At 45.3% G+C, this 12589-nt stretch overlaps 2 protein-coding genes across 7 annotated transcripts; both read left to right on the forward strand.

Annotated features, from left to right (window-relative positions):
• The first annotated feature begins 2240 nt into the window (after positions 1-2240).
• Positions 2241-7212, forward strand: plin3 (perilipin 3). 3 transcript variants are annotated; one of them, XM_003974101.3, is made up of 8 exons: positions 2241-2393; positions 4215-4304; positions 4395-4590; positions 4696-4778; positions 4914-5145; positions 5575-5915; positions 6108-6326; positions 6445-7212. In XM_003974101.3, exons 2-8 carry the CDS (start codon positions 4236-4238, stop codon positions 6583-6585), a joined length of 1281 nt encoding a protein of 426 aa, XP_003974150.2. In that variant the 5' UTR covers positions 2241-2393; positions 4215-4235; the 3' UTR covers positions 6586-7212. The 3 variants fall into 3 exon arrangements, with proteins under 3 accessions (XP_003974150.2, XP_029683505.1, XP_029683506.1); XM_029827645.1 differs by having other exon boundaries at positions 6111-6326; XM_029827646.1 differs by having other exon boundaries at positions 5575-5861.
• LOC101077584 (AN1-type zinc finger protein 5) lies at positions 6876-11229 on the forward strand. 4 transcript variants are annotated; one of them, XM_029827651.1, is made up of 6 exons: positions 6876-6977; positions 8457-8656; positions 8758-8890; positions 9300-9427; positions 9542-9649; positions 10724-11229. In XM_029827651.1, exons 2-6 carry the CDS (start codon positions 8497-8499, stop codon positions 10870-10872), a joined length of 678 nt encoding a protein of 225 aa, XP_029683511.1. In that variant the 5' UTR covers positions 6876-6977; positions 8457-8496; the 3' UTR covers positions 10873-11229. The 4 variants fall into 4 exon arrangements, with proteins under 4 accessions (XP_029683511.1, XP_029683510.1, XP_029683507.1 ...); XM_029827650.1 differs by lacking the exon at positions 6876-6977 and adding an exon at positions 7283-7419; XM_029827647.1 differs by lacking the exon at positions 6876-6977 and having other exon boundaries at positions 8785-8890.
• Positions 11230-12589: the final 1360 nt, after the last annotated feature.

Raw genomic sequence — 12589 nt, forward strand, 5'->3', positions numbered from 1 at the left:
GAGGTCGAGCTCTGGTTGTTAGCATCGTTAGCTAGAGTTGACTTTGTGCAGCACAGCAGTAGATGTTTGTGGGTGTTGTAGAAGGAATTAGAATAGAGATAAGAACATACAAAAGAATAATTAATACATTCAAGACATTAAATTCAAATTATTGGTGGAGCACTGGAGGTGCTAGTATGCTAGGCTATGCTAACTGCTGTCCATTTGAAGATGATAAATTTGGAATTTTCTATAGAACTGGTGGGTGATTGTCAATGCAACCTCGGATTACGTCGATATCCAATAAAAAACACACAAACACTGCAGAGCTGTTGTGGTATCGTATTAAAACATTAATGGGCTGATCATGGGGGCAAAAGGTCCATATTAAGTTTCACGCTACGTGCAATTTTTAGCTGGGTTACATGTTACTGATACCTCCCGCAGTAAGACTCCGGAAATTTGTTTCAGGATGCTGGAAACAAGAATCCCAACAATTGTGCGGCGCAGATGAGACCGGGGTAGTTATTAATGGACAGGGGTTAATTTTTATGGTTCTGTGACTGCAGGAACCTGGAGGGGAAATGAGTATTGACCCCCAGAAGTGGTCGTGACGTGATCTGCTTTGGTACATCTGAAACTTGCATTATTAGCAAACCTGAATCGGAGCAAATGGATTTCATTATAGTAGCAAAACTGCTCTTTGATGAGGATGATGGATGTGAAAATAAGTAAACACCCATGGAAAAGGCTTCAAAGTCCTTCTAGGACTTGAATTTAAAGTGACCTCTGCTGCTTTTGGTTCTGATTTGTTTTGGGGTTTGATTATTTGCTCTCAATGATGCGTGTCTCTTCTGTTGGGAGCGAACGATCTGAAGGTAAAGGACACAAAACATCTTAATGATAAATCTATTTGAAAAGATTTGCGGAACCTGCCCATGACCAGAGAGCTCATTTCCCTCTCAGGGATGAGTGATTTCCCTGTTATCTGCTAATCTTCACTTACTCAATATCCAGAACAATTTTGGCCTCAATCAAGTGATTCAGTGAGGCAGAGCTAAAAGTTAAGCAGGACCAGATGACGGCCTTCGGGGAAAATGTTGCTTAACTTGCTGGGAGGAGAATGTCGTGCCAATAACATGCATGAATGTGTACTTTAAGTCATAACACACAATACTAAAGAAAGGAGGGGAACCCTCCAATCCGCTGTTAACGGTGCAAACAAGGCTGAGCAAATCCATCTATTTAATACATTTATATATAATAATAACAATAAAAAAATACAAAAGCACATAAAATGAAGACTAAAATGGCCTTGATAATGAAAATCCTATCACAGGAAAGGGAGAATGTAATAGATGTCTAGCGGGGATATGAAAAATGTCAGTGCCACACAAATAATAAAACTTATATACGAAAATAACTGAACCTACAAATGTGTTCTGGCCCTCCTCTGCCATCCACCACTCGCTTTTCTTGGAGGTTATTTCCATCCTTTATTATTTAAGAGAAAAGGAACGAGCTCTGTGTCGGTGAGGCGTGTCGGTGTTGACGCGATGAGTAAAGACTGCCCTCTCGCGGTCAATGTGTCAACTGCAGGCTGACTTTACGTCGTAAATCCTATACGGACAAATCCTTATATTTGTACGCATTTATAAATCACTAATGGACAAGATCACACCTGCTACGACAGAAGCTTTGTTTAAAGTCAATAAATTTAGAAAAAGATCCACTTTGGACCACCAACTTGTAAATAATAAATAACCACACAATTATTCAAACTATAAGGAAACTCAATTCCTTAAACAAATGATTCCCAAATCACATGCCTACATTCAGATAAACGTGATTTTTATTTAAAAAATGTTCTACTAACATTTGGCGGCATGACAAACAGCCAAATGTGGATTCACTGGAGTATTACCAGCAAATTATTTTTGAAATCATATATTAAGTAATCAGTTTCTATGCGTCAGAGTATTCAGAGTATTTTGTAAGTTTATAACACGTTGATCTGGAGACGTCATTCTACATTATTAACCTATAGCAGATATAATTTTTAAAAAACGAACATAAGGGCGAATAAGGTCCAAATTTGTCACCGTATCCTCTGCTTGGATTTGACCTACTGTAATATTCATTCCTTTTTTGCGTACTAGAAACAACGAATCTATCGTGAAACGCGCCCAAACATCGCGGCTGACGTCCACAAACACGTGAGAATAGTGAGTCGCACTTCCGCATTGTGATTTCATTGGCTAAAAGTTTTCGGGCCACGCCCCCAGCGGCTGACTTCCGGCGCAATCGAGGCGTTCGGTGCCCGTTAAAGTCATTGTTGTGGGTCGAACCCGTCCTTTGACCCAGATTAGCCCGCAGGTGACACCAGGACAGAGTCCCGGCATCTCGTCAGTGAGGTCAGTGAGTGCGACTGTGGTTTAAAATGGACAAAAACTTTAACAAATGAAGGTGCGGTGCTCATTTAGCCAGTGTACGTTAATGAACAAACGTGTTAAACTTATTATATTTAATGTTAGCCTCGCTAGCTTCCTCAGCTCTAAAGCAAAGCAGCAGCCTGCTCACGCTGCGAAATGATGATATAAAGTGTGGATGAGGTTTCTGTTTAGAAGAGGTGACTCACAGCTCAGTATCTGGGCTAAAGTTCATATTATAAGGCAACGTTAGCTGCTCAAATCGCTTTATTCGTGTTAGGTATGAGACGTTAAATCTGTTTTCTAATTGGAATTTGGATTAAAGTGCCAATTGTAATTCATTTACCTGTTTACAAGCCACTATTGTCAACACAGCGTTACAGGCCCCTTTATCTCCTGACTAAAGGTATCTCAATATTGGTTCAGCAGATTAGATTAAGTTTGGTCAGCAATATCAAAGGTTCCTTCAGGTAAGCTTTACTCTTTAAGAAAAAAAAAAAAAGAATTTAAGAAAATGGTTTGGCTTCCCTCTGAAAGGATCATGAGACTGAACTTAAAACACAAGTGAAGAAGAGTCACCTGCTGGATTAGTTGAGTACATTGTCTTCATCACAGTTATTTGCCTGACAGTTATCTCAAGGCTATTCTGGCAGTGTCATGTTTCCTTTATCTGACAGGATATGTTGCTCAACCCATCTGTTGCAATAAAATGCAACTGTGAATCACACACAGCCCAGAGATGTTCATTGACCAAGAAAGTGCATATTCAATTCTCCCAAAAATACCTTTCGAAGTGAATGCCGTGGCTTTGGGAGGAGGCCATGGTTTTAAGCCTGGATATGTGGCTTACCTGTCAGCAGTCCCATCTGTAGACAGATGTGTTCTACCTGAACGTTGGTGGCTTCCTGGCAACAATTTACAGCTGCATGGCTGAGCTCTTCCCTCGAGTGATCTGTGTTTCCCATCTTCTTCTGGAACTGTCTGCCCTATACAACAGGTCAGCCGTGTTGGAATCTTGTTAACAATGTTCCAGTGAATTCAGGTAGACTCTTGTCTGCCTTTACCATCTGGAAGCGGAACAGATGCTACCCACATGTTGGGAGCAAGAGAGCAGAGGAGGCCAGCAGCTGTCAGCCCCAAATCATGTTGAATTATCCTGGTTTATGATAGGTTACGTTGAGTGAATGAGGCAAGGCCTATTTTTTAGGGAATCTCGAGTTCATGCAGACAGTTGTCCTTTCCCTCCTCACATTCATCATCTACAAGTGGAAAAATCAGCACAAAAGAAACGATACATCCATCAAGCTAAATGAAAGGAGCGAGAGAGAGAGAGAGCGAGCTTGTGTTTGTGTTTGACATCATGATTGTCACTTTTGAGGGATGTGAAGCTGAGTCTTTTTACTTCGCATGGCCTCAGAACTTTAACCGTGTATAATTTAAACACCACAATGCTGTTCTAATGCTTTTGAAAATAGGATTACAACTTGATTTTAACCTTGAAATTCCTGAGTTTTCTCCTGGGTAGGCTGAATGTTCTTCTCATGTTTTGTTCATATTGAGCTATTAATAATAAATATTCACTTTCAACACTAACACTGTTGGCTTCAGGGTGTTTCATTGGCATTGCGTCACCACGGCTGCCACTGGCAGGTGTCAGGCTTTAGTCTCAAATTTCTAAGACTCCGCTCCGATTTTTTTAAGCGAAAGTGTCTCAGCCGTTTAGACAGAAGGCTGCAGAGAGGAAGCTTGGTGTCATTATTCCTTCCCGTTATTGTGAGCTGACTTTCTGACTCGGTTTCCCCTCAGAGATTGAATCCAGCGGTCATCATGGCAGACAGCAGAGGAGCGAACGAACCCGGAGCTACGGCACCAGAACCAACCGATGGAGACCAGCAGGTGGGGAGCAGCGTGACCCAGGATCACAGTCCAAAGTCCAAAAGCTGCTGATCCCTAACAGACCACTGAATCCTCGATTTTGTGATCTAGAATGTCGTTGCCCGTGTGAGCAACCTCCCGCTGGTCAGCTCAGCCTGTGAGGTCGTGTCCAGGTCCTACACCAGCACCAAGGAGAGCTTGCCTTTGCTGAAAGGAGTGATGGATGCAGCCGAGAGCGGCGTCCGGACGCTGGGAGCAGCGGCCAGCACAGGGTCCAAGCCTCTGCTGGACATCATAGAACCACAGCGTAGGTTTCTCCGTCTGCACCCCGGCACGCCCACGTCTGACTTCACGTCACGATTTAGATTTCAGTCCCAATTGACGTTCCATTCCCGCGCCTCTTGTATTGCAGTTGCCACGGTTAATGAGTACGCTCTGAAAGGTTTGGATAAAATGGAGGAGAAGATGCCGGTTCTTCACCAACCAGCAAACCAGGTCAGGCCTGAAACGCTGCCCTTTGATGGTTGCTTTCAACATTTTCTTTGATTTTTGAGGTCATATTTAATGTAAAGGGAGATCTAGCAATCTGTTTAAACTGATGCCGTAGTAGTTAAATAACTCTTTCCGTAGGTGGTGTCGGACACCGTGGGTATGGTGTACCAGTCCGTGGCGGGGGCCAAAGATGCTGTGGTCGGCGCCGTGATGGGGGGTGTGGAGATGACCCGGGCAGCGGTCAGCGGAGGTATCATCAGCGCCATGGGCACCAGGATGGGCCAGATGGTCAGCAGCGGGATGGGCCTGGCGCTGAGCCGCTCTGAGGAATGGGTCGACCAGAACCTGCCCATGACGGAGAGGGAGCTGGGTCAGTAGCTGCCCAGAATATAAGAAATCACAAGCGGACCTGGCCCTTGATTAACGGGCACGCGTGACTTATTCACCATGATTTTCAGATCAAACGGAGCCGCGATCGTTACTTAGAACAGCAATAGCTGAATCTGTTTCCCTGGGTGCTCGGTGCTATTCATAGAAAAGGGGGCAGAACCATGAATTTGGACCAAAAGGCCCTGAGCAGTTTCCAGCACACAGCTTCGACACCTGCTCCTCTGACGTTACCGGAGCCAGACAACCTGAAACGCTCAACTATCGTTTGGTTATGAATGTGAAAATGCTGCCACTTCCCAAGAGGCTTAGCAGTTTGAGGATTCTTTGCATTTCTGTGACTAAGCGGTTTCCAAGGCGACGGTGTTGCAGGCAATAGCATAACCTGCTTTATTTTTTCTTTCTCTTGCAGCTGCTGTGGCTGAACCTGCCTCTGGTCAGGTGACCACCTCAGCAGGGAGCCCGAGCTACTTTGTCCGCCTGGGAAAGCTCTCTGCCAAAGTGCAGGAGCGAGCCCTGCAGCACTCGCTGGCCCGGGCTCGCCAGGCCCGGGATAACACCTATAATGCGGTGACTCAGATTACGAGCACTTTCGACCTGTTGGAGAGCGCCCGTACCAGTCTGGGCTCTGCCGGTAACCAGATAGAAGGTGCCACCGAGCAGCTGCGGCAGCACTGGACTGAGTGGAAGCAGAAGCAGGTGGGATCCGGACAGAACGAGTCAGAACCGGACGGGATTAAGGATGAAGCTGAGGTCAGGGGATACGATTTGGAACAGTGTTAAAATGGAAAATATGGTTTAAGCCACCCACGCATGATTAGATTAACCATTAATGTTGAATCAGGGAAACCGAATGAGAAGAACATCATCATCATCATCATCACCTGGACGCTAATGCAACCATCAGGACCAGTTACATGTGTTGTGTCCATGTTCTGCTCACAGCAGCTGGAATGGCGAGCTCTGTCCATGGTGCGCGGCATGAGCGATCAGCTGAGGTTGGCGTGCTCTAATGTGGTGTCAAGCGTTCAGGGTTTACCAGGGACAGTGCAGGACCAGATCACCAACGCCAGGCAGTCCGCTGAGGACCTGTACTCCTCCCTGGGCAGCACCAGCTCCATCACACCCATCATACTGGAGCGGAGCCGCCACCAACTGACACAAGTACAGTCGACCTTTATGCTGCCTGCTTTTAACTTGCCTACACTTGTTCTTTTATTTGTCATGTGTCTATGTAGTAATTTAGGTAAGAGAATGTGTTTTGGTTTTTTTCCCCCTCTAGGTGCAACAGTCTCTGGATGGCGTCATGGAGTATCTGCTCCACAACACGCCGCTCAACTGGCTGGTGGGACCCTTCGCCCCCCAGATCACAGAGAAAGCCGAGGAACACGTGGCGACGGAGCAGAGCGGCCCACACAATTAGAACCTGCAGAGGCTGTTTTCCAACCATTTTGTTCGTGTCCGCGCCGCATTTCTTTATATACTGTGTCACACCAAATTGGCTTATTTCTGCCGTGAGCCCCCTTAAAGGGTGAGATCCAGAAATCACGGAACCAGTGATGGTGACCAATAGATACCACGATTATTGCTAAGATGCTTCAGTCTGCAGGTTAGATAGACAGATTTATAACAAATGGTAGCTTTGCTGTTTTTCTTTCATCTTTACCAAACCCAGTAGTAAACCCTTTATGTCTGAAACCACATGTGCTTTATATAAAGTTAAGCAGTTTAACTGTTGAGCTGTGGCCTTACACAAATTGATCATATGTGAACTTTATTTATCCTGGTTTGACCTTTTGGTACCTGAACTAACAGGTAATGCATTCCTTCATTCAAATATTTACATGACATTATAAAATTCCCTTAAGATTAGTAGACTTTTTTTCTGCTTTATTCTGTCTGTAATCACATTTATAACATAACACTATTTTGGGGTTGTCGTGTAACATCAGTGCGGAGTGTCTGGACCTCTCTTTTTTGGCTTGTAGCAGTAGCAAAGATGCAATCAAATGTTCCGGTGGTACCCATGAATAAATCTGAAGTTAATGCAGACTTTGGTGCCGGGTTTTTGGGCCGGGGTGGTGGACTTTGCTGTGCTGGCTCGTCCGGCTGGAGGCTTGTTGGGGGTGACGTCATGCTCGTTGTTTCGAATGTCTCGAGCTAACGCTGGTAGGAGGCCTCGCGCTCGGCTGGGGAGACAAGTTGTCCGAATTCGAACCCCAAGATCGTCGACATTCCTCGGTCCATCGGATTAAAGGTAGCGCACGCAGTTTACACCGTTACGAGACGTCTCTGCTCTGTGTTGCGGAGGTTTGAACCGATTAGGAGGTCGTCGGAAGTCCCAGCGTTTTCGGACTGGTCGGTGATGCTAACGACGGAGCTAGCTTTATCCGAGGGAGGCTGGCGATTATTCGATTAAACACGCTTATGTTTTCACTTTGTTGTCGGGGCTTTTCTTCATTTTCCAGTCTTTGGCCACCCAGGAAGACAACTCGGTGGGTTTTGGTGTTCTTTTTGAGCTGTTGTCTACTGTCAGGGACGAAACATTTACTCGGGCTGTTTGCTAATGTTAGTGTTTGCTTTGAGCTATCAGGCATAGCTCGCCAATTGTTTTTTCATATAGACCAACGGGGAACAGTCTACTGCAAGTTTTCCAACTAACAAAATTTTAAACAAAGTGGCCTTAGTCTTTTGTCAGGGCACCCGATGATTTTAGAATGTTGGGAAGTTTCAGGAATGGTATGTCTGGGGGTTGTGCGTATTTTTACAAGTTTAAGCCGACAAAAACATCTTGGTGTGCGGCAGAAGTAGCTGAGTTAGCTTGAATTTTACAGACTTGCTTTTTAGATTTTTACAGAGCTCGAAGAATCCCTTTCCCTGTTCCCTTTAACACCTTTGCAACCCTAAACGTGAGAAGGAGGAAGATTAATTCGGCGACTTTTGATCTAGTTGCATTTTGACAGCAGGTTGAAATCCTCACATCTTTTTGCCTTCAGCTCTTTTGACCCCATTTACAATATTCGACTTGCATCAGTTATGAGAGTTTTTACATTTCATCCCAGGCTTTTGGCCGCCTATTTACATTTTTAAATAAATGCAGTGGACTGATTGCTGTTTTATTGACTTTTATTGTTTTATTGACTTTTATTGACAAATGTTTCATCCCAAATTCTCAGATGTGTTAGTGCGTCTGGGTTTAACAAACTGTTAAATCTCAGGACTGAAGCGAAATGAACAGAACATGACTGTGATTCTCAAATCAGTTCAACTTACAGGTCCAAACTTCATTTTTAGGGAACATCTGCTGACACCCCCAACCCCCTCTTGCCAGAGCATGGCTCAGGAGACCAATCAGACGCAGGTGCCAATGCTTTGTACTATGGGATGTGGTTTTTACGGTAACCCCCGCACCAATGGCATGTGTTCAGTCTGCTACAAGGAACACCTGCAGAGACAGCAGGGAGGTGGACGATCCAGCCCCCCAGGAGAGAAAGGTATGAGGATATGGGTCAGTGGGGCCAAAACTTTGCATGGGTGCCAACTGGAAATGTGAGTGACTGTGACATATGAGAGATGAGACTAGTAATAAGCACAGATTTTTGCTCTTTTGTTTATCCTCCAGCAGCCGCTACCTCACCGACAGCATCGGCTGGTGCGCCTGTGGAAAGCACAACCTCAGAACCCAGCGTAGAGGTGGCTGGGACACCCCCGGAAGAGCAAATGACCAGGTATGCTGTTTTGCAGGTCCACTTCAAAAGGTTCTGGCGGATTTTAAAAGATGAAATATGTGGCTTGTTGAATGGATGTGAGTATTCCAATATAGTAACGTGTTCATTCAGTGTATCGGATATATAATTGTTTGGAGCTCGAGTTTTATTGGCTAAATGGTTAAATCAGTTCAGGCTGTCCTCATTAGGCTGTTTAATTAAATCAGAGGGCTGGCTGCAACATCATCACTTCTCAGTGCTCATACAAATACGAGATGTTATCACCCAAACGTACAACACTCGCTGTTCAGCTAGCAGTAGTTATGGCTTTCAAGGCTGGTACAGTTTTAGTTGGCAGATAAAAAGAACGTGGGAAAACTGTTATGTCAGATGTTTTTTCGCCAGAATTCTAACCAGCCTCTTTTGTCAGTCCCAGCTCTCCCAGTCCCGTTGCTCAGCAGATGACAGCGATGAGCATCTCCCAGGATTCCGGAGCTGTCGACTCGGAGCGGCTGGAGGCTGACGAGGGGGAAGAGGAGAGCGCCTCCAGCAGCTCAGGTAAATGTCACAGAAAACAGCATTCTGATCTCAGATCAGCACAAATTTACTGTCTGCCTGCTGAAGTTCACACCGGGGCAGGAACGCAGCTCACTTGGTCTCTTTTGTTCCCAGAGCCTCTAGGGGAAGCAGCACAAGCTTTGTCTGACAGTGACCAAACTCCTGATAAAAACAAGAAAAAGAACCGCTGCTTTTCTTGCCGGAAGAAAGTGGGCCTCACCGGTAAGAACCGTGAGAATTACGCACACACACACACAGTAACCGGAGAGCTCTGGGTTCAAAGGTTTAAGAGTCGGGGGCCTTCTTTACTGCGATTCAACACTTGGCAGTTTCAGCTCCCCTTCTGGTGTGAGTGACACGTTCTTATCCTTTTACAGGCCAACTTCATGGTGCAAATGTTGGTGGGGTCATATTTCATTGTGTGGAATCCAAGTTCAACAGTAGCTTAAAACAGGACTTCAGACAGAAAGATGTTACAGTCTTGAGTTTAAAATGAGCTTAAGATTCCGTTCAGCCCATTTATTAGTCTATTCATTCATTTAAAACCAGTTTCTTTTTTTGCTTGTGACAGTCATTCAATGGTGCCAACTACAGTGTCAGCTGCACAGTGTTTGACAAACGCTACAACTTACTCGTCTATTGACAGAATTATATCGTAGTACACAATATTCCAGACGAGGCTTTAACGACCTGCTGAAGGTTTATTCTCCAGTCTAAAACACGTCTCCAGAAATAGCTTGATATTTGGTTAAATATAGATGTGGGGCAGCCACCCTGTGAACCGTCACAGCCCCTTTTCCACAAACGTTTCCAGGAACCTTACAAGGGATTTATTTACCTGGTTAAAATAATTCCCAGTAATCTGTGGTTTGTGTTCTGGAAGATTTACTCAAATCAGGCAGATGAGGGGGTGTTGTGGCTCCCCCAGTCCTCCGTAGTCTCAGAAGTCCTGCTGAATTCCCTCCTCACCAAATGAGCTCAAAAGTGCACGAACCCCGACATCTGTTCCCTCCTCTTAGTGCTTCTCTCCCCATTTGTTGCTTCACTTTTGAAGCGACTCCTGTAGAAACGGGATAAACACATTTGCAGCTGCGCCCCGGCTCAAACACGGGGGTTAACGGACGCGCGGTACTCTAAAAGTGCATCCCGCCGAGAAATCTGCACCCTTTTTTTTCTAAACACTGTTTATTTTTCTCACGTAATCTTCTTTGACGGGATAAACATGAGTCGCGGCCTAATTACGATGCTTTGAACGTCTCGTTTCAATGTGGTCTGACTGACTTTTCTGCCCTGAAGGATTCGACTGCCGCTGTGGGAACCTGTTCTGTGCCATTCACCGTTATTCCGACAAACACGACTGTCCCTACGATTACCGGAGTGCGGCCGCCGCCCGCATACGCAAGGAGAACCCCATAGTGGTGGCCGAGAAAATTCAGAAGTTATGAGGACCGTGTCCGACGTGGTGGATTTGAACAGTGGTGACTTGGAGGGAAACAACTGATATGGGCGGGGTCGGGGGGGGGCACAGCCGAGACGCTTTCCTGGCTAGCATCTCTCTGTGTTTCCTGTAGTGACTGTGGCTGAAACGGAGTGTTGCAGTGCGCGCGCGTGCGTGTGTGTGTGTGCATTTGAGAGATATGGGAGTGTGATGGATGTGTGTATTAAATGTGGGGGTGAAAGAATTTAGAGTTTTTTTCTTTTTGCTTACCTTGTGGATCAGGTGAGTTCCCTTTTTTTTAACAATCCCTGTAATACAGTTGAAATGAGATGGGGGAAGAAGTTAAAAACAAATGTGACAATAATGACAAAGAGCTCTGTTAACTTCTATCATTTTTTTAAGAAAAACCAACCAAATCACACCAAAATAAGAGTGTTTGTTAGCGAGAGTGTTTTAAGGGCTTCTGACTATATCGTTTTCTGTCGGGCTGAAAATGATGTCGATCTTGTCTTGTCGATCTGGCTCATTTATTTTTTTTCTTTTTGTCCCTGTCATTTTCTGATATGAGCCGCCACGTGTTGTCAGCATTTTCCAGAAATGTTTCTCTTTGAAATGTAGTTATCATTCTTATATTGGGTGCATGAACGGTTCATGGAGGGGGGGGGGGGGGGGGGGGGGGTGTGAGAATTTAGACTCCACCGAGTGATTGAATTCTGTTTTTTTTTCCTTTCTGTTTTAATGAACGTATGACTTCAGAAGATCTATATTAATATATTGTAGTTAGCTTGAATTGTGTGATTGCATTCTATTTATTTTTTATCATTTGGTTGGTCTGTGCTGGAGGATTGGCAGCATGTGTCAGCAAATCACCGAGATTTGCTCTTAACCTTTTCAATTATATTTAAGTAATCACATCTTGATTATGTAACCTTTGAATAAAAGAGGGGGAAAAAAAATCCGAGCTCTGATGACGACGAGAGTCCAGCCAAGCCGTTAGAGCTGCGCACTGGGAGCACAGCCGAGCGTGTCGAGTGCCGGGCACAGGTTGGGCCGCGTGTAGGGGCCGTACGGGGCGCTCACAGATGATCTCTATCGTAAGCTTGTTGAAGAAATTGCCTTCCTGTTCGGTTGACGGGGCCTCTCCCGTGGCGCCGCTCCCCTCGGATGGCCTCCCCGTTCCGTGGAGAGCGAAGCTCCGCGTTTCTGTAACCACCAGCAAACCACTGACACATGCTGAATGAACTCTGACCTGGGTAGTCGCTCCGCTCGCCAGCACGCCTTCGGCTCGGCTGATGTAAAGGTTGTTGCAACGCTACAAAAGCCGCGTGCTGCGCTTTGGCCACCTGCTGAGATCCAGTGGAGTCCTTTTACTAGAGAGAACGCTTAGCTAGCTTCTTATAGTGAGACCGAACTCGCATGCAAACATACGAGCTACTGTAACTGACTGCACAGTTTGAAATGGAGCTGGACCCACACAGCAGTAGCACAAATGCATGATCGGAACCTGTAGGTTCACGTCAACGGGACTCTAAATGTAAATACAATACGACTCCTATTCATATAGCATAATCTTATTGTAGATTCTTGCCAGGTAATAAAGGTAGGATTCAAGTGAACAGTAGTACTGTGTGTGTAAAATCACTTAATGATCCATTTTTAAAAAAAAATGTGCCTTGAATGGCACTTTTACTTCATCGTGCTCCTCTTTACTTTACTAGTTTCCA

This window comes from Takifugu rubripes, chromosome 20, assembly GCF_901000725.2.
Source record: "Takifugu rubripes chromosome 20, fTakRub1.2, whole genome shotgun sequence".
Classification (NCBI taxonomy): Eukaryota; Metazoa; Chordata; class Actinopteri; order Tetraodontiformes; family Tetraodontidae; genus Takifugu; species Takifugu rubripes.

Coding starts and splice junctions, on each gene's coding strand:
- plin3 (XM_003974101.3), top strand. CDS start 4,236: ATGGCAGACAGCAGAGGAGCGAACGAACCCGGAGCTACGGCACCAGAA. Junction 4,591..4,695: donor GGACATCATAGAACCACAGC/GTAGGTTTCTCC, acceptor CTTGTATTGCAG/TTGCCACGGTTAATGAGTAC. Junction 5,916..6,107: donor GGATTAAGGATGAAGCTGAG/GTCAGGGGATAC, acceptor TTCTGCTCACAG/CAGCTGGAATGGCGAGCTCT.
- LOC101077584 (XM_029827651.1), top strand. CDS start 8,497: ATGGCTCAGGAGACCAATCAGACGCAGGTGCCAATGCTTTGTACTATG. Junction 9,428..9,541: donor GAGCGCCTCCAGCAGCTCAG/GTAAATGTCACA, acceptor TTTTGTTCCCAG/AGCCTCTAGGGGAAGCAGCA. Junction 9,650..10,723: donor GAAGAAAGTGGGCCTCACCG/GTAAGAACCGTG, acceptor TCTGCCCTGAAG/GATTCGACTGCCGCTGTGGG.